The 21,813-nt window shown below is 34.6% G+C and overlaps 1 protein-coding gene across 1 annotated transcript in view; it reads left to right on the forward strand.

Annotated features, from left to right (window-relative positions):
• ATRX (ATRX chromatin remodeler) overlaps window positions 1–21,813 on the forward strand; it is a 247,014-nt gene that overhangs the window by 95,060 nt on the left and 130,141 nt on the right. The window contains exons 11-13 of the mRNA XM_007447355.1: window positions 13,698–13,831; window positions 14,287–14,463; window positions 19,177–19,270. Coding sequence (XP_007447417.1) covers window positions 13,698–13,831; window positions 14,287–14,463; window positions 19,177–19,270 — 405 coding nt within the window. The remainder of the gene's footprint in view (window positions 1–13,697; window positions 13,832–14,286; window positions 14,464–19,176; window positions 19,271–21,813) is intronic.

The raw sequence follows: 21,813 nt of genomic DNA on the forward strand, positions 1-21,813 counted from the left end.
TCTTTATATTCAGTTTAGTGTGCTTTTATAAAATATGCCATTAATAACTTGTTTCATATCCAGTATACCAATGAGGTACCTAATGGGTTATCTAATGATGGGGATACAAATACCTTCTTGAATTATTTTGGTATAGACAGCGTACTTGAGCATATTTGAATATGTACTAAGCAACTTTTAAAAATTTGTTTTCAGATCATGATAAAGTCTTGGAATTATTTTTACCTTTCATGTTTTTGAGTAGGATGTATTTTGGTAGACAGCATATTGTAATTGTGTATAAATTTGTACACAGTTGTGTAATTGTGTATAAATTTCATATGCTTTGCCTTTTTAGCAGTGTTGTAATACATTTTCAGTGTTAATGTTTATGGAGAGGTAAATAGTGTATTAATGCAAATGGTTAACTATTTGGATGCAATAAATTTCTGTAAAACTTTTTGCTTGTTCAAGCATTTAATTTTAATTATAATCTATCTTTTCATGAGAGTTGAAAGAATTGGATAGAACCAAGATATATAGGCTAGTTTGTAGCCAAAGAAGTTTTGATATTTCTAAAATTGACAAAGTAATAATTCCCAAAACATATGTACTTATATATGACATATTTACTTATATATGTGTGTGAAAGTTTTACAACACATTTCACCATTATTTATCTTTTCTGTTTTAAAGTTATAATAGCTTTTGAGGTCATTTAAAGAACTTAGTCGTGTCCTGAATATTTCAGTAGGTGTGAATAAATAAGTTTCTGTTATTTTAGTGTATTTAGTCTATTATGTATTTAGTCTATTATATAGTATCATTCATATTTGAAAGTAAATGTATGCTGTTGTGAGAGTGGTCTAACTTGTAAAGTAATTTCTATTGAATTGCATTTATTTAATAAACAATGACAAAAATTATAGGTTGAATAACAGGTTAACTTTTATGATATTTTGACTGAGCTTTTTAGAAAAAATTAAATAGTGGACGAACTTTATACTTTCAATTTTGTATAACTGAGAATTTACTTCAAATTTTATAGCTTAGACTTTATGTACTTTTTGAAAGGGAGAATAATAATATCAAACAGTTTGTCAGGTTATTTAAATTATACACGAAATTTTAAAGTCATTTATTTGAATGTGTCATTATGTTAATGTTGCCTTTCAAATACCTGTTAGTTATGTTTGAAATAGGTTCTTTCATTGAAAGGATATTTAATGTCCTATATTTTAATACCTGTACTGTGAATTAAGCCTCAGTCATAAGATGGTAGTGTATTCAAGTTCAACAGTGATAGTGTTGAGGATTATTAAACCAGGCGTTGCTTTAGGGGTTGCATACTAAAACAGTCAATGAAGAATCCATTCCTCCCAAAAAAGAAATATTTTCAGAATATTATTCATTTGTATTTTTTACAGGACGTGGAAAATATTTAAAACTGAGCTTTTAAGAGGAAAAAACGAGATTGCTACAATTTTTTCTAAATCAGCATTCTTTTTTTTAATCCCAATTTCGTTTAAAAGCTGAGGTTTTTATATGGATACCCTCTCCTGCCACACAGATACATGTATTTACTTTGTAGTTGAAAAATGCTTAGTTGGGGCTACTCATACTGCATAACTTTTCTCATAATTTCTCTCTCAGTGGGGCTAAATGATTTTATTTCATTAAAGCAATATTTGATTTGGAGATTGCTTAAAGAAATTACCAATGTTAATAGAAGTTCTGTTTAATTATTGTGGGACTACACTGTAGCCTTCAAATTTTCCAAGTATTTTATCATTTGGTAATACTTTGCTTTTCAGACTGGAAAACATGCAAATGATTATTTTTTTTCCCTACTAGCTCGGTGTAGGTATTCTTTCTTTTTAATTTAATTTAATTTTTTTAACATCTTTATTGGAGTATAATTGCTTTACAGTGGTGTGTTAGTTTCTGCTTTACAAGAAAATGAATCAGCTATATATATACATATGCTCCCATATCTCTTCCCTCTTGCATCTCCCTCCCTCCCACCCTCCCTATCCCACCCCTCCAGGCGGTCACAAAGCACCGAGCTGATCTCTCTGTGCTATGCAGCTGCTTCCCACTAGCTATCTCCCTTACATTTGTTAGTATATATATGTCCATGCCTCTCTCTCGCTTTGTCACAGCTGACCCTTCCCCCTCCCCATATCCTCAAGTCCATCCTCTAGTAGGTCTGTGTCTTTATTCCTGTTTTATCCCTAGGTTCTTCATGACATTTTTTTTTCTTAAATTCCATATATATGTGTTAGCATACAGTATTTGTCTTTCTCTTTCTGACTTACTTCACTCTGTATGACAGATTCTAGGTCTATCCACCTCATTACAAATAGCTCACTTTCTTTTTATGGCTGAGTAATATTCCATTGTATATATGTGCCACATCTTCTTTATCCATTCATCCGATGATGGACACTTAGGTTGTTTCCATCTCTGGGCTATTGTAAATAGAGCTGCAATGAACATTTTGGTACATGACTCTTTTTGAATTATGGTTTTTTCAGGGTATATGCCCAATAGTGGGATTGCTGGGTCATATGGTAGTTCTATTTGTAGCTTTCTAAGGAACCACCTTACTGTTCTCCACAGTGGTTGTATCAATATACATTCCCACCAACACTGCAAGAGTGTTCCCTTTTCTGCACACCCTCTCCAGCATTTACTGTTTCTAGATTTTTTGATGATGGCCATTCTGACTGGTGTGAGATGATATCTCATTGTAGTTTTGATTTGCATTTCTCTAATGATTAGTGATATTGAGCATTGTTTCATGTGTTTGTTGGCAGTCTGTATATCTTCTTTAGAGAAATGTCTATTTAGATCTTCTGCCCATTTTTGTATTGGGTTGTTTGTTTTTTTGTTATTAAGCTGCATGAGCTGCTTATAAACTTTCGAGATTAATCCTTTGTCAGTAGTTTCATTAGGTCCCATTTGTTTATTTTTGTTATTATTTCAGTTTTTCTAGGAGGTGGGTCAAAAGGATCTTGCTCTGATTTATGTCATAGAGTGTCCTGCCTATGATTTCCTCTAAGAGTTTGATAGTTTCTGGCCTTACATTTAGGTATTTAATCCATTTTGAGCTTATTTTTGTTTATGGTGTTAGGGAGTGATCGAATCTCATACTTTTACATGTAGCTGTCCAGTTTTCCCAGCACCACTTATTGAAGAGGCTGTCCTTTCTCCACTGTACATTCCTGCGTCCATTATCAAAGATAAGGTGACCCTATTTGCATGGGTTTATCTCTGGGCTTTCTATCCTGTTCCATTGATCTATCTTTCTGTTTTTGTGCCAGTACCATACTGTCTTGATTACTGTAGCTTTGTAGTATAGTCTGAAGTCAGGCAGCCTGATTCCTCCAGCTCCGTTTTTCGTTCCCAAGATTGCTTTGGCTATTCGGGATCTTTTGTGTTTCCATACAAATTGTGAAATTTTTTGTTCTAGTTCTGTGAAAAATGCCAGTGGTAGTTTGATAGGGATTGCATTGAATCTGTAGATTGCTTTGGGTAGTAGAGTCATTTTCACAGTGTTGATTCTTCCAATCCAAGAACATGGTATGTCTCTCCATCTATTTGTATCATAATTTCTTTCATCAATGTCTTATAATTTTCTGCGTACAGGGCATTTGTCTCCTTAGATAGGTTTATTCCTAGGTATTTTCTTCTTTTTGTTGCAATGGTAAATGGGAGTGTTTTCTTGATTTCACTTTCAGATTTTTCATCACTAGTATATAGGAATGCCAGAGATTTCTGTGCATTAATTTTGTATCCTGCTACTTTACCAAATTCATTGATTAGCTCTAGTAGTTTTCTGGAAGCATCTTTAGGATTCTCTATGTATAGTGTCATGTCATCTGCAAACAGTGACAGCTTTACTTCTTCTTTTCCGATTTGGATTCCTTTTATTTCCTTTTCTTCTCTGATTGCTGTGGCTAAAACTTCCAAAACTATGTTGAATAAGAGTGGTGAGAGTGGGCAACCTTGTCTTGTTCCTGATCTTAGTGGAAATGCTTTCAGTTTTTCACCATTGAGGATGATGTTAGCTGTGGTCTTGTCATATATGGCCTTTATTATGTTGAGGAAAGTTCCGTCTATGCCTACTTTCTGCAGGGTTTTTATCATAAATCGGTGTTGAATTTTGTCAGAAGCTTTCTCTGCATCTATTGAGATGATCATATAGTTTTTCTCCTTCAATTTATTAATATGGTGTATCACATTGATAGATTTGCATATATTGAAGAATCCTTGCATTCCTGGAATAAACCCCACTTGGTCATGTTGTATGATCCTTTTAATGTGCTGTTGGATTCTGTTTGCTAGTATTTTGTTGAGGATTTTTGCATCTTTGTTCATCAGTGATATTGGCCTGTAGGTTTCTTTCTTTGTGACATCCTTTTCTGGTTTTGGTATCAAGGTGATGGTGGCCTCATAGAAGGAATTTGGGAGTGTTCCTCTGCTGTATTTTGGAAGAGTTTGAAAAGGATACGTGTTAGCTCTTCTCTAAATGTTTGATAGAATTCGCCTGTGAAGCCATGTGGTCCTGGGCTTTTGTTTGTTGGAAGATTTTTAATCACAGTTTCAATTTTAGTATTTGTGATTGGTCTGTTCATATTTTCTGTTTCTTCCTGATTCAGTCTTGGTAGTTGGTGCATTTCTAAGAATTTGTCCATTTCTTCCAGATTGTCCATTTTATTTGCATAGAGTTGCTTGTAGTAATCTCTCATGATCTTCTGTATTTCTGCAGTGTCAGTTGTTACTTCTCCTTTTTCAATTCTAATTCTATCGATTTGAGTCTTCTCCCTTTTTTTCTTGTTGAGTCTGGCTAATGGTTTATCTGTTTTATTTATCTTCTCAGAGAACCAGCTTTTAGTTTTATTGATCTTTGCTATCGTTTCCTTCATTTTCATTTATTTTTGATCTGATTTGTATGATTTCTTTCCTTCTGCTAACTTTGGGGTGTTTTTGTTCTTTCGCTAATTGCTTTAGGTGCAAGGTTAGATTGTTTATTCGAGATGTTTCCTGTTTCTTAAGGTGGGCTTGTATTGCTATAAACTTCCCTCTTAGAAGTGCTTTTGCTGCATCCCATAGGTTTTGGGTCGTTGTTTCTCCATTGTCATTTGTTTCTAGGTATTTTATGATTTCCTCTTTGATTTCTTCAGTGATCACTTCGTTATTAAGTAGTGTATTGTTTAGCCTCCATGTGTTTGTATTTTTTACAGATCTTTTCCTGCAATTGATATCTAGTCTCATAGCGTTGTGGTCGGAAAAGGTACTTGATACAATTTCAATTTTCTTAAATTTACCAAGGCTTGATTTGTGACCCAATTTGTGATCTATCCTGGAGAATGTTCCATGAGCACTTGAGACAACTGTGTATTCTGTTGTTTTTGGATGGAGTGTCCTATAAATATCAATTAAGTCCATCTTGTTTAATGTATCGTTTAAAGCTTGGGTTTCCTTATTTATTTTCGTTTTGGATGATCTGTCCATTGGTGAAATTGGGGTGTTAAACTCCACTACTATAAATGTGTTCCTGTTGATTTCCCCTTTTATGGCTGTTAGTATTTGCCTTATGTATTGAGGTGCTCCTATGTTGGGTGCATAAATATTTAAAATTGTTATATCTTCTTCTTGGATCGATCCCTTGATCATTATGTAGTGTCCTTGTTTGTCTCTTGTAATAGTCTTTATTTTAAAGTCTATTTTGTCTGATATGAGAATTGCTACTCCAGCTTTCTTTTGGTGTCCATTTGCATGGAATATCTTTTTCCATCCCTTTACTTTCAGTCTATGTGTCTGTAGGTCTGAAGTGGGTCTGTTGTAGACAGCATATATATGGGTCTTGTTTTTGTATCCATTCACCCAATCTGTGCCTTTTGGTGGGAGCATTTAGTTCATTTACATTTAAGGTGATTATCAATATGTATGTTCCTATTCCCATTTTCTTAATTGTTTTGGGTTCCTTATTGTAGGTCTTTTCCTTCTCTGTGTTTCTTGCCTAGAGAAGTTCCCTTAGCATTTGTTGTTAAGCTGGTTTGGTGGTGCTGAACTGTCTCAGCTTTTGCTTGTCTGTAAAGGTTTTAATTTCTCCATCAAATCTGAACAAGATCCTTGAGGGGTAGAGTAATCTTGGTTGCTGGTTTTTCTCCTTCGTCACTTTAAATATGTCCTGCCAGTCCCTTCTGGCTTGCAGAGTTTCAGCTGAAAGTTCAGCTGTTAACCTTATGGGGATTCGCTTGTGTGTTATTTGTTGTTTTTCCCTTGCTGCTTTTAATATGTTTTCTTTGTATTTAATTTTTGACACTTTGATTAATATGTGTCTTGGCGTGCTTCTCGTAGGATTTATCCTGTATGGGACTCTCTGTGCTTCCTGGACTTGATTAACTGTTTGCTTTCCCATATTAGGGAAGTTTTCAACTATAATCTCTGCAAATATTTTCTCAGTCCCTTTCTTTTTCTGTTCTTCTTCTGGAACCCCTATAATTCGAATGTTGGTGCGTTTAATGTTGTCCCAGAGGTCTCTGAGACTGTCCTTAGTTCTTTTCATTCTTTTTTCTTTATTCTGCTCTGCAGTAGTTATTTCCACTATTTTATCTTCCACCTCACTTATCCATTCTTCTGCATCAGTTATTCTGCTACTGATCCCATCTAGAGTATTTTTCATTTCATTTATTGTGTTGTTCATTGTTGTCTGTTTCATCTTTAGTTCTTCTAGGTCTTTGTTAAATGTTTCTTGCATTTTGTGTATTCTATTTCCAAGATTTTGGATCATCTTTACTATCATTATTCTGAATTCTTTTTCAGGTAGACTGCCTATTTCCTCTTCATTTGTTACGTCTGTTGGGTTTTTATCTTGCTCCTTCAACTGCGGTGTGTTTTTCTGTCTTCTCATTTTGCTTATCTTACTGTGTTTGGGGCCTCCTTTTTGCAGGCTGCAAGTTCGTAGTTCCCCTTGTTTTTGGTGTCTGTCCCCAGTGGGTAAGGTTGGTTCAGTGGGTTGTGTAAACTTCCTGATAGAGGGGACAAGTGCCTGTGGTCTGTTGGATCTCTGGTGGGCAGGTCCACGTCTGGTGGTGTGTTTTGGGGTTTCTGTGGACTTATTATGATTTTAGGCAGCCTCTCTGGTAATGGGTGGGGTTGTGTTCCTGTTTTGCTATCTGGTTGGCATAGGTTGTCCAGCACTGTAGCTTGCTGGTCGTTGAGTGAAGCTGGGTGCTGGCTTTGAGATGGAGATTTCTGGGAGATTTTCGCCGTTTGATGTTATGTGTAGCTGGGAGGTCTCTTGTGGACCAGTGTCCTGAAGTTGGCTCTTCCACCTCAGAGGCACAGCACTGACTCCTGGCTGTAGCACCAAGAGCCTTTCATCCACCTGGCTCAGAATAAAAGGGAGAAAAAGTAGAGAGAAAGAATTAGTAGAAGTAGGAAGAAAGAAAGAAAGGAAGGAGGGAAGGAAGGAAGGAAGGAAGAAAGAAAGCAAAGAAGGAAAGAAGGAAAGGAGGGAGGGAGGGGGACGGTGGGAGGAAGCGAGGAAGGAGGGAAGGCAGGAATAAAGAAAGAAAAGATAAAGTAAAATATAATAGTTATTAAATTAAAAATAATTATTAAGAAAAAAAAGAAAAACGGATGGATAGAACTGTAGGACAAATGGTGGTAGAAAGCTATAGAGATAAAATCTCATACAGAAGCATACACATACACATTCACAAAAAGAGGAAAAGGGGAAAAATCATAAATCTTGCTCTTGAAGTCCACCTCCTCCATTTGGGATGATTCACTGTCTGAAGGAGGGAAGGAAGGATAGAAAGAAAAAAAGAAAGAAACAAGATAAAATAAAATAAAATGTAGTTATTAAAATTAAAATTAATTATTAAGAAAAAAATTAAAAATGAAAGCGGACTGATAGAACCCTAGGACAAATGGTGGAAGCAAAGTTATATACAGACACAATCTAACACAGAAGCATACACATACACACTCACTAAAAGAGGAAAAGGGGAAAACAATCATAAATCTTGCTTTCAAAGTCCACGTCCTCAATTTGGGATGATTCGTTGTCTATTCATGTATTCCACAGATGCAGGGTACGTCAAGTTGATTGTGGAACTTTAATCCGCTGCTTCTGAGGCTGCTGGGAGAGATTTCCCTTTCTCTTTGTTCTCACAGCTCACAGGGCCTCAGCTTTGGATTTGGCCCAGCCTCTGCATGTAGGTCGCCGGAAGGCGTCTGTTTTTCGTTCAGACAGGACGGGGTTAAAGAGCCGCTGATTCGGGGGCTCTGGCTCACTCGGGCTGGGGGGAGGGAGTGGCACGGTGTGTAGGACGGGCACATATATCAATAAATTTTTTCTTCTTAAAATTTCCTGTAAAGCTGACTTAGATTTTTACATAAAATCAGGGAACACACATTTTGTAATTTGAGCCCATGTATAAATTGTTAATAAACTGTGGGTTCTTGATTTCATACAGCTTTTATTTTTGTACTCCTAAGATTTTTTGAAAAAAGTTATTTGATATTAATTTTAAGAAAACAGTGATGTTTTTCATTAACTGCAAACATTGTAGAACATGTGACTTAAAAAATAGTTTCATACTGTTGTTCAGCTTTTTGGTTATTTAGTGACTTCATCATTGTCTCATGAATAGCACTATCTTTATGTGCAGATCATTATGCCTTGTTTATAGTTTTTCATAGAAAGGTTTATATCAAGGTACAGTGGTTAGGACTTCATGCTTCCACTTCAGGAGGCCCAGGTTTGATCCCGCAAGCTGAGTGGCGCCATCAAAAAAAAAAAACCAAAAAGATAATAATTTTGAACCATGGAGTTACAAAAACACTAATACAGATTTTGAAGATGAGGAATTCCATTGTAATTCTGTGATTGATTTTTTTTTCTTTTTTTGCCGTACTGTGCGGCATGTGGGATCTTAGTTCCCTGACCAGGGATTGAACCCATGCCCCCTGCATTGGGAGTGCAGAGTCTTAACCACTGGACCACCAGCGAAATCCCCGAAATGTTTTATTTTTTATTCTCAACCTGAAGTATGTAGCATTTGTTAAAACAAAGCCTCCCTCCGTACTAGAAGAACATGTGTTCCTCACAAAAAATATTCAACAGTTTTTGGACTGTAGTCATTTGAATTGTTTTACATATCAACCTTTTATATATGGTATGATGTTTTACTACTACATTTACTTACACAGTTGTTTTTTTTATCTCGAAACTTATAATCTTATTCAGAATTCTCTGTTTTAACTATTGTGATATTGTGCACAGAATGTAAAAAAAAATTTAAAATTTTGTCACCTGTGTGTATGGACGTGCAGTATTTTGGCCTTCTAAAAATGTATTTTTCATTTAGCAATTTTCTTCAAGCCTGTTTTCAGAACCTCTTAAAAGATAAAGCAGTAGATTGTAGGATGTATTCAAGATGACCTGTCAGTACGTTTTGGAGATGGTGCATACTGGACGAAAGATGTTTAGAACTCTTTCAAAAAATTTTTTTTTAATCAAAACTTGAATTCTTTCATTTCTAAATCAGTGAAATACAGATAACTTAAAGAATGTGACCTTAGTGTATTGCCCCAAGCACTCATTTGCACAGTAGTAGTGAATTAGTAGAGAATATAGCACTGGCATAGTAAAATTAGTAGCAGATTGGGGTTCAGGATCTTAGGTACTACTCCTGGCTTTGACACTAACTAGCTTTGTTTCTTTGGCCAAGTCATTTCCCCTCTTTAAGCCTGTTTCCTCATCTGTAAAATGACAGAATTGGACTCTAAGGTCCCTTCTAGCTCTGACATTTTGTGTTGCTTTTGTAATGGCTGTTTCTCTACAATTCCCTGGTGCAAGAGATCTTTCTCTTGATCACTCCGTTCTTAGAAAGTCAGTGTTTTGAATTCTTGATTTACCTACCAGCAAGAGGCAGTTTACTTTCTTTTCCTGTTTGAGTGCTTAAACAAGAGGCATTACTGATTTCCTTTCTAGATAGGATCAGAATTGCTAAAGGCTTTCTTGGCTCTTTCTCTCTCTCTCTCTGTCTCTCTCCCTCTGATTGCTTGTTTGTCTTTGCATTGTTGGGCTCATTCCTTATTTTAGTTTTGCTTTATTTTAGTAGACGAAGGTGGAAGGTGTAATAAAGCATTATCTTATCTTGGTATTCATTATGTGATTTAGAAGACTTAGCTTGTTAGAAAACTCGGTTCTTTTATTTATTCTTTCATGCACCAGTTCTGATCATTGTTTGTTTGTGGGTTTTTACCCTTCCTCCCATATTGTTTTGCTTTCTTCCCCTCTCCCTTCCCTCCCTTTCAGGAAAATGGAGGACTGGCTCCATTACTTCTGGCTCTGCCCAGGTTTTCTGCCACAAGAGTGGCACAGCCTGTGCCTCTAATGCTTCTGATAGAGTTGTGACTGCTTTGGATGCTACACCTGCCCCAAGATGTAATGTTGAGCTTTGAGATTCCAGGGGCAGTACCTTGTTGCCTGGATGATTTTCTCAGAAACGTCCTGGAAAGCCTCAAGAAAGGAAACTTCCGAGCAAACTGAATCAACTAGGGATCATGACTATACATCCATCACATGCATACCAGCACGGGTCCAGCCGAGGCCTCCAAAATGATGCTTTGCCAGCCTCAGCTGGTTCTCAAGTGATGATGTCCTTGAAGTCTCTGTGGCCTGTGACTCAAGAGTTAAGGTAGTGGAGTTTCCCTTAAAGCATCTCACAGCAGGCTTTGTAGATGGGACACATCTCACCTCAACATGTTTGCTGAATACTCATTTTGAAGTTCAGCCTCAGCCCTTACTTAGGTCCTTCAAATTAAGTTCTAACTTTGAGGTGTTGGCTATGCGATAGGCCAGGTGTGTGATACAGTAGGTCTTTGACATATTGGACATGAGCCATCAGCCATAATTTATGCAAAATAATTTAACTTTATTATTCTTTTTAGGGCTTAATGTATAGGCTTTCCTTTGCTCAAAAGGTGTTAGAGGGCAAATTTAAAACATCTTAGTGAGGTAGAGCTTAGGGAGTCTCTATCCCTCTGTATAACTGTCAGTTTGGAGAAAAATGGGCATTCTCTGAAGTTTGTAAACTTTTTTTGCTTCTAAAGTATCTGTGATTGTTCTGTATATTATGGTCTTACTGAAGGTTGTTGATAAATTAATTAATTCTTCATTATGTGGATCTCATTTTATTTTCCATGACTTATGTGATTTTTTTAAAGTTGGTATAGAATCTTATTGTTTTATATATTTCATAGTTCTTCTTCATGACAGTCTAGAACTTTAGTATTTGTAGGTTTACATATTTTGACTTTCCGTTTAGTAGACGTATTAGGAGTCGTAGAATTTGAAAGAAGAAATATTATGTGGTTTGTTAAAGTTAACAACCAAGTCTTTACAGATTATACAGAATTTAAGACATTTTTTGAACTTGTAAATACAAACTGAAATCAGGTGATTGAACTAAACTTTAGAGTAACTAAATTAATAATTGTATTTTTGTTGGCTATTATTGTACCACCCAAATGGGTATATAAGATCTTGTAACTGCAAGTAAACTATGTTTTCCTATTTGTAACCTATTATCCAGTGCTTCACATTATATGCACACTCGAGCACACACACACACATTTATTCATTCCAAAACAGTGCTTTTACTCAAACTGGCTTGAGAAAGTTCTTCCTTGTTCATGGGAAATGATAATGTGGTGTGTATTAAATATGATTTTAGAGTTTTTCCAGAAAGATGCTTTTAATAAATTTAAAGAACCACTGTTTATTTTGAAACTGTTTCCTAATTTGTGGAGGGTGTGTTTGTTAATTTTTTATTTTATAAAATGATAAAAGTAAATGATATTTGGGTTTAAATTATTTTCTTGATGAAATGAAAAGTTGGCAACCCTATATTAGTCCCCATTTTTAAACTGTTTACTGTGTGCAACCGAAGTCAGCAAACCGATGGAGAAGTTTAAGAGCAACGAAGACTTTATTGCTCAACTCGAGTAGGGTTTTTTTTTAATTTAAAAAAATTTTGATGTGGACCATTATTAAAGTATTTTATTGAATTCGTTACATTATTGCTTCTGTTTTATGTTTTGGTTTTTTTGGCCGTGAGGCATGTGGGATCTTAGCTCCCCGACTAGGGATTGAACCGCACCCCCTGGATTGGAAGGTGAAGTCCCAACCACTGGAACACCAGGGAAGTCCCCAACTCCAGTAGGATTTAAATTGGAGTGATCTAATTTTAGCAAATCGAGTTGGAAACCCTCAGAAAAGCTAACTCATCTGTGGTTTCCTGTTGCAATTGGTAACTCTCCACGTTGTATAAATATTCCTTATCTATCTGGTTAGGGGGGAAGTACCAAAGGGCATATAATAAGCATTTATGGAAGTGATTAGCTATTTTGTTTGCTTCAATCTGTTTAGGTGCCTTTGCTATATATCTTTGAGTATAAATAGCAAAGAACAATGTATCAAATAAAGTAAAGGCATTAACATGCATTGACATCTCCTACCATTGAATGTATTCTTGATTTAAATGTGAGTGCATGTTAAGAAATAAAAAGAGGAGTTTCAAATCCAAAAATAACAAAAGTTTCATAATTCCAGTTGCAAGTTTTTGACTGAGCTAGAGTCATTCTTGATTGCAGAGTAGATGTTTATCCACATAGAAGTTAGTTCATGGAAAACCAAGAATCATGTCAACTTTTGAGCCTTTCTGTAAGGTATTCCTTTGTTAACTGTGATTTATGAATTTATATCAAAAGGTGCAAAACACCTCCTCTTGCACAAAAACTGCTTTTATCATACACTTTCAGATGTCTTCCTTTAGTGCAAATATGGAGATTTTTAGGAATATATTTTATTTTAACATAAGATGGTATTAAAGAATTATTTTCTCATGCTTTTAGCAGTTGATTTTTTCATTAGCAAATTGGTCTTTGAGGAGCATCTTGAAAATTTTTGATATATTTGAGGCTAATGCACTATCTACTTCTTTGGAAAGTGGAAACTCATTTATGGTAATTTTTGTTCTTTTAACTATGTATGTGGTTAATAGCACTCTTGCCCCTTCTCTGCCCTAGTTTGAATATTATTAGGGATTTTTGATTGCTTCACTACTTATGTGTTGTATTCTTTCATTTAGTTAGAAGAATTTATGAAGCAAATTGAAATTTAAGGGCCAAAATATTATCCACTAGTTTGAGGTACTGTTTCACAATAAAGTGGTTTATTACACACTGATTTTCTAAGAATATGTTTTGCTGTTGAATAAATCCTCCCATGTGGAGTTCATTGTTGGAATGCCATTTGTCTGAATGAACTGATTTACCTTTGTGGGCCTGTCTTGATATTGTAGTTGTTGGATGGTGGCAACAGAGCAAGTGTAGGATTGGAAAGTTATCCAGCATGAAGTTGGAATTGGTCAAAATAGTTAGTAGAAATGTCCGTGAGATTTTTCACTATATTGCAGAATTGTATAGAACTGGGAGAAAATCAGTGCTAAGAGCATTTTCAAAAATTTTGGTTGGTAGTTTAGGTTAAAATATGGTTTTGATAGCCTTTTCTTTATAATAAAAAATCTATTGACACATTTATTTTTATTTTGATACACATAATTCTTTTTGTTTTTAATTTGTTACACTTCACCACCAAATATATAGTTTTTATTGTCTTTTTACTCAAGAATTGCCAAGAAGATGCTTTTAGAAGAAATTAAAGCCAATCTTTCCTCTGATGAGGATGGATCTTCAGATGATGAATCAGAAGAAGGGAAAAAAAGAAGTGGAAAACACAATGAAGAAAACCCTGGAGATGAGGGTGAGCTCCCCAAAGAGAAGTATAGGATGTCATAATTATTTGACCAATTCAGGCTTTGAAGACTGTCTGACCATGAAATCTCTTAACACATGCATTTGAAGTTTATTAAAATGTTGAAAACTTTACTACCTTTACTCTGTTTGAATATCTGGTAATAATTGTGCAAGTTTTGCCAGTTACTGCCAATAAACAGATGATTTTTAGAGGAAAATATTTTTTACCTTTTAAAAAAATCTATAAATGTATACTGGTGATATTTAATCAATATTTAATAATAGTAAGAGATCAAGTTTGATGTATGAGATAGCCTGTTATCACCAATGCAACCCAGATAAGTACACAGCTCTGATCAGTTCAATAAATCATGATAATTGTCAACAAACAAAATATGTAGTTTTACAACATTTTAAAGGAAAAAAGGCTGAAGGTTTTACTGATTTGTTTTCTCCATTTAGAAGCAAAAAATCAAGTCAATTCTGAATCAGATTCAGATTCTGAAGAATCTAAGAAGCCAAGATACAGACATAGGCTTTTGAGGCACAAGCTGACTGTGAGTGATGGAGAATCTGGAGAAGAAAAAAAGACGAAGCCTAAAGAGCACAAAGAAGCCAAAGGCAGAAATAGAAGGAAGGGTAAGACATTTTAATTCTGATAGCAAGGAACATACTGGTTTTATAAACTAAGTATAGTTGTGAAATTTAAGTATATTGGCTCCGACAATTGACCACCTATATTAGGTGAGTATCAGCGCACTGACAACAACTATTCTGAGAGTGAAATAAAGAATTTAGAGTGGGAAGATAACCCAGAAACTTGAGATGACACAAAGACTATTTTTGACCTTTAGTAGTCATACACATTTAGATTAAAAAGACAAAGAAATATGACAATAAATAAAATATGCATTAAAGTTATGTAGAAAATTTAAGACTGCCTGTAAGTGCAGGAGGAAATAATGAGGAAAGATAGAACATACAATTAATTTGGATAGATTTATGCAAGTTTATATGTAAAACTTTAGCCAGATTAAATTTTTATTACATTAAAAGTCTGAGACCTTCTGCATTGAGTTACTTACCTGTTTCCAGCATCATGGTAAACATTGAGGATACAAAATGAATAAGGAAATCATTGTCTTATGTGATGGTTTTCAACCTGACTACACACGCAGTTAACTTGGATTTAAAAATATACCTATGGCAGGGCTGCATCCCAAGCCAATTACAGCATAATTGGTGGTGGTGGGACCTATGTATCCATATGTTTTAAGAGCATCTCTGATATGATTTTGATATATACCAGGTTTGGCAGTCATTGGTTTAATAAGAATTATTGACATTAATATTATACGAAATTATAGTACCATGAGGGTTGTCTTATATAACAGAGGTATTATGAAGTGTGGCACTGAGAGGATTTCTTTAGCTTCTTGTGGTCTAGGGGTTATCACCAGAGAAGACTTCACAAAGATGAAGAGTTTCACCCAGCAGATCAAGTTCTAAATGGGGAGCAGGTAGATGTGTTGTGAAGATTTATAATACAAGCAGGGAAAAAATTTTAAAAGCCTCTGCAAATTGTTTAGCACATGGTGGAGGGGATGCACTTAATGTGGTATAGCTGGAGTATAGGAGGGAGGAGGGAAAGGAACAGCAGGAAATTAGGCTGGGCCAATAAGACAGAGACCAGATACTAGAGACCTTTGTAAGCCTGTGTTTCTCAAACTGAAGTACTTGGCAGTGGACTCATGGATCTCTTTGGTGTGTTCATTTTACTTGAGAGTTGGCGGAGAGCATTCTTATATTAAGTAATCACATATATTGAGCAATTAAATGTGAACTTTTCCTGAGAATTTCGGCTAACAAGAAGTTTAAAGAAAGTTTTTTCTTCTTTGGGGCAGATTCTGAAGACTTTACTAGCCAATTCCTGTCGGGCAGATTAACTCTTCTTTGCCACTAGGAATAAGAAAGCATTTTTGGAAGTGTCTGAGAAGTATAGTAGGCTCTGTAGGATGGAGAGCCATTGAAAGGTTTAAAATTTTCTTTAATTTTAAAAATTATTTTTATATCATAGCTATATTGAGACATAATTCACAAACCATACAGTTTACCAGTTTAGTGTATAATTTGTTTTTAGTGTAGTCACAGAGGAGTGCCACCACTTTTTAAAAAACTTTTTATTTAAGGTATATATACAGAAAAGTGTGCATTTCATAAGTGGATAGCTTGATGAACATGTATGGCACCTCAAGACACAGGACATTCGTTACCAGCACTCAAGAATCACAACTTCAGCACAACCACTCATTTTTTCCATTGAAAGATTTCAACCAAGGTTGTAATACATTCAGATTAGTTGCCTGTTATTCTGTGAGACTGAAGGCTTTGAATCCATTTGAAGGATATTGCCATAGTTGATGTCAAGTGTGGTTGTTCTGGTATATGTGTAATAGTGAGATTACCCAGTGGAGCTGTAATGTTGTGCAAATAGAGGGCTAAGGAAAGAATCTTGGAATCCTGAACATTTAAAGGGCTAAAGAGCAGCAGCTATCCATTAAAGAAGAGGAGGAAGGTACCCCCCCACCCACACATATACTTAATATTTCATGGATATTTTCATATAGACAAATAAATAATAGTACCTCATTTTGTGAATGCTTTTCTCATAAATTTCTTTGCAGCCTGAGTACAAGCTGGTCTTTCAGATTCTATAAAGGAACTGAGTGATTTAGCATAACAACATGATTTCCTGTGCATCTTCAACAAAAGGAGAAATACTGATTTTGCCTCTGAGGCTTAGCTCAGGAATATAGAGTCCTTTAGTGGGCCAAATACATTTGAAATGCTTTATTGAAACCCAAGTTTTCTGTGACCTGTGTTTCCATTGTCCTCTTCTGTGGGTAACTTATTACCCAGCTGTTTTTTTTTTTTTTTTGGTTCATTTGTGTAGAAGGGAGTAAACTGAAATCCCATCATATTAATTTTTCTAATGTAGGTTATGATCATAGTGATTGATACTACATTTGGAGTTGCATGATTTTCCAAGTTTTGCAAACTCTGGTGTCCCTGTATTGTCTGGAAACTTAATGTTGGGCAATGGGGAGAAATCAAAAGCTAACAGCTGAATTATAATATTAAATCAAGTGTAGTATGTGGATTTCAATTTTCACCTAAATTTTTAAAAAGTTATAAAAGTTATTTTGGTGATAATTTCAAAAGTGTTTATTGATTGCCTTTATAGTAGATGATATTAAAATTGATATTATTTTTCTCATGCATTATAATGGTATTTAGTTATGTAGGACAGTGTCCTTATGCTTAAGGGTTAACTGTCATGATAGCAGCACTTAATTTCAAATAGTTCAGTGCAAAAAAGGGTGTGTATATGTTTAGGGAGAGATAAAGCAAATGTGCTAAGTGAATTTAGGAGAAAGGATACATTCAAAAATTCTTTAAAACTTGTGGTAGGCTTGAAATTTTTCAAAATAAAATGTTGGATGAAAAATGAATACTAGACTTAAAATTGTATTTAATTACAGGATAAGTTTGTGCGTGCATGTGTGTTCTCCCAAATTCCCAGTTGTTTAGCAGTTCTTTTTTACTATTGTTTTTTTTATTGTGATAAAATATACATAACATAAAATTTTAACCATTTTTAAGTTTTTGAAGTAATTAAGTAGCATTAATATATTCACATTGTTGTGCAACCATTAACACTATCTGTCTCCAGAATTCTTTCATCATCCAAAGCTGAAACTCACTAAACAATAATTCCTCATTCCCCTCTTCTCCCATAGCAAGTCTTTATATTATTTATGCTTGCCTATGTGTTTTTTTAGATAGAATAGACCTTTGATTCTGAGGTCAGCTCATGATATTCTAAAAATATTTTATTTTGAAATAATTTTAGATTTATAGAAATGTCAGAAAAATAGTGTGGAGTTCCTATATACCCTTCACCCAGCTTCCCTAATTTAATACCTTATACTTATTACAGCACAACAATCAAAACCAGGAAATTAACATTGATGGCAATACTATTAGTTCAACCAGGGTTTGACAGACTACACCTGTAGGCAGAATCTGACCTTCTGCCTTATTTAAGTTGCTTAAGTTGGTGTCTGCTGGATTTTTCCACTATAAAAAAAAAAACTATTTTTCTGTTCATATTTAATATCTTGTGGGGAGATACTTTGAGACAATGCAAATATCCTATTTTTCATCATACTTATGCCGACTAATTTTAGCATCCAACTGCCTGAGCAGTTTTTACTGTGATGTATGTTTAAGTGGTGATTTTCAGTTTCTTTCATTACTTCTAGGAAGAGTTGTTTCCCCCTGCTTATTTATTTATTGCATTGCTTATATTAATATGGACTTATAGATAGATATTTATTTTATTCTATGAGTTATAATCCAGTTGTTCATTTTGTTGCTCAGATTGTTCCAGCTTTGCTTATTGGGAGCTTCTCAAGTTGGATCCTGTGTCCTTTGAATATATCCCCATCACTTTTTGAGCACTGCTTTACTTTCTGGCACCATAAGATAGTCCAGGCTCATCTTATATTTTCCCTGCCTGGCTTCCTCTGGCCAGAAGGATATGGGTATTCTCCTGGGATTTCAGATGCCTATGTCTTAGTGGCAGTTTTGGTACAGAAAAATAAAATTTTGGAGAGAAAAAATAAAATTGGGAATTCACCTTATATTCTTGTGATATGCAGGGCTCTGCTCCTTTTCCCAGTGCTGTGGCTAGAAATGCAGTCCTCCCAGAGTTTTGCTGTCAGCACCCTCTGCATAGTTTTGGAATTCAGCCGGCCTTCCGTCAAAACCAGGAAAGAAAGGAGGAAAAAATAAAACACATGACGTTCACATCCCTCCACAATTTTATGGGGATCATTATTCAGGTTTTGATTTCAGTCCCTAGTCTGCCTGCTCTTGTTTCCTTTTCACAGTTCTTAGGTTGTTATTTTATGTATTCTGTCTATAGTTTTCAGTTGTCATAAATGGCAGAGGGTCTGTAATCGCCCTTATTCCACCTTGGCCAGCCTACTTTGCTTGTTTTAAATAACCAGAATTCTTTTATTGACAGGCAATTTCTCATTTTGTCAATTTGTATACAATTAATACATATATTTTAATGTAGAATCATAATTTTATAACCATAGTTGGATTTCACTTGAATTTTTTTATAAATACCATTTGTGTCATTAACTGGTCTAATCTATATGACATAATATGTACTACAGATATTATTCTCATAATACTCTTAAGTTTTAATGTGAAGTTGTTGACAAATTGCATTTCTACTGGGAAGTATTTAATAACTTTTAATATATATTTTTATTCAAGTGAGCAGTGAAGATTCTGAAGATTCTGATTTTCAGGAATCAGGAGTTAGTGAAGAAGTTAGTGAATCTGAAGATGAACAACGGCCAAGAACACGGTAAATATATAGTATTTTCTAAAATTTTAGGAATTAATCTGAATAACCATGCTTCAAATTATTTGTAGAAAGTTTGCTGTTACTAATAAAGTAAGATATTTAACATTTTGATTTGAAACTAATTATTAAAATTATTAATTTAAAAATAGTATGTATAAACATACTATATATACTTGAATTGTATGTTCTGAATTAGGTGGACTTTCAGTGTGCAAAAACACGCTTAACTGTAATTTTTCGTTGTTGTGGTGAGAAGTTGTAGTAGGTAAGAGGCTCTGTAGACAAACTACTGCACTCTAACTCCTGGCTTTACTACTTCCTGTTTGTATGAATACTCTGTACTTCAGTTTCCTTATCTGTAAAATGGGGGATTACATTATTATTTACCTTATTGATTATTGTAGGCATTAAATGAGATAGTGCATGTAAAAGACTTATAATAGTGCCTATTTGGTAATTAGTAAGTGCTCCATGAATGCTAATTATTGCTCTTTGTAGTACTACTAGTATTATAGTAATTAAGATGTGTTTGTTCTCTCAATACACATAGCTACTGATCTAGATTACAAGTTACTTAAAATTTTGCTTCCTTCTTAGCATAGTATTTTAGATAATAATAACCGTTCTAAGAAATTTTTTATTTCCTCCAGAATAATATGATACTTCTATCAACTTATCAATTTGTGTTTGTGTGAGTGTGTATATGTATATCTACAGAGCTGTTTGCACTTGTAAATTTTAAAACATTTGAGGTTGTTTTAGATTAATACCAGGTTGTGCCTGGAGTATAGTAACATACTGTACTTCAGGGAAATATAAAATAACAATAGGATACAATGAGAATTTTAAAGCACTGAGATGGAATTCACATAACACAAAATTCACTATTTTAAAAAGTAGAATACAGGGATTTTTAGAATATTTACAAAGTTGTGCATCTACTACCACTATCTAATTTCAGAACATTTCCATCATCCCAGACAGAAATCCTGTACCCCTTAGCCGTCATTTCCCATTCTTCCTGCTTCTCATCCCCTGGCAAAAACTAATCTATTTGTGTATGGATTTACTTATTCTGAACATTTCATATGAATAGATTCGTAAATATGTGTCTTTTTTATGAATGGATTTTCTCAGTTAGCATAATGTTTTCAATGTTTATCCAGGGCTGTAGCTTGTTTCAGTACTTTATTCCTTTTTAAAAAAATATTTTATTGAAGTATAGTTGATTTACAATGTTGTGTTAATTTCTGCTATATAGCAAAGTGATTCAGTTATGCATATTTATATTCTTTTTTGTATTATTTTCCATTATGGTTTATCACAGGATATTAAATATAGTTCCCTGTGGAATTTGAATATAGTTCAAGTAGGACCTTGTTGTTTATCCATCCTATATATAATAGTTTGTGTCTGCTAATCACAAACTCCCAGTCCTTCCCTCCTTCACCCCCTCACTTCCCCTTGGCAGCCACAAGTCTGTTCTCTACGTCTGTGAGTCTGTTTCTGTTTCATAGATATGTTCATTTGTGTCCTATTCTAGATTCCACATATAAGGGATATCATATGGTATTTGTCTTTCTCTTTCTGACTTACTTCACTTAGTATGGTAATCTCTAGGTCCATCCAAGTTGCTGCAAATGGCATTGTTTCACTTGTTTGACGACTGAGTAATATTCCGTGTGTGTGTGTGTGTGTGTGTGTGTGTGTGTGTGTGTGTGTACACACACACCACATCTTTATCCATTCATCTGTAGATGGACATTTTAGGTTGTTTCCATGTCTTGGCTATGGCAAATAGTGCTGCTAGGAACATAGGGGCGCATGTATCTTTTCGAATTATAGTTTTGTCTGGGTATATGCCCAGGAATGGAATTGCTAGAACATATGGTAACTCTAATTTTAGTTTTTAGAGGACACTCCATACTGTTTTCCCTAGTGGTTGCACCAATTTACATTCCCACCACCAGTGTAAGAGGGTTCCCTTTTCTGCACACCCTCTCCAGCATTTATTATTTGTGGACTTTTTAATGATGGCCATTCTGAATGGTGTGAGGTGGTACCTCATTGTAGTTTTGATTTTCATTTCTCTAATAATTAGTGATGATGAGCATCTTTTCATGTGCTTTCTGGACATCTGTATGTATTCTTTGGAAAAATGTCTATTTAGATCTTCTGCCCATATTTTTGATTGGGATTTTTTGTTATTTTTATTGAGCTGCATGAGCTATTTGTATATTTTGGAGTTTAATTCCTTGTCAGTCGTATTGTTTGCAAATATTTTCTCTCATTCTGTGGGTTATCTTCTCCTTTTGTTTGTGGTTTCCTTCACTATGCAAAAGCTTTTAGGTTTAGTTATATCCCGTTTGTTTATTTTAGTTTTATTTTCATTATTCTAGGACGTGGATCTGAAGAGATATTGCTGCAAGTTATATCGAAGAGTGTTCTGCCTATGTTTTTCTCTAAGAGTTTTATAGTACCTGATCTTACATATAGGTCTCTTTTTTTTTTTTTTTTTTTTTTTTTTTTTTTTTTTTTTTTTG

The sequence above is a fragment of the Lipotes vexillifer genome, unplaced genomic scaffold (assembly GCF_000442215.2).
Source record: "Lipotes vexillifer unplaced genomic scaffold, Lipotes_vexillifer_v1.1 scaffold945, whole genome shotgun sequence".
Classification (NCBI taxonomy): Eukaryota; Metazoa; Chordata; class Mammalia; order Artiodactyla; family Lipotidae; genus Lipotes; species Lipotes vexillifer.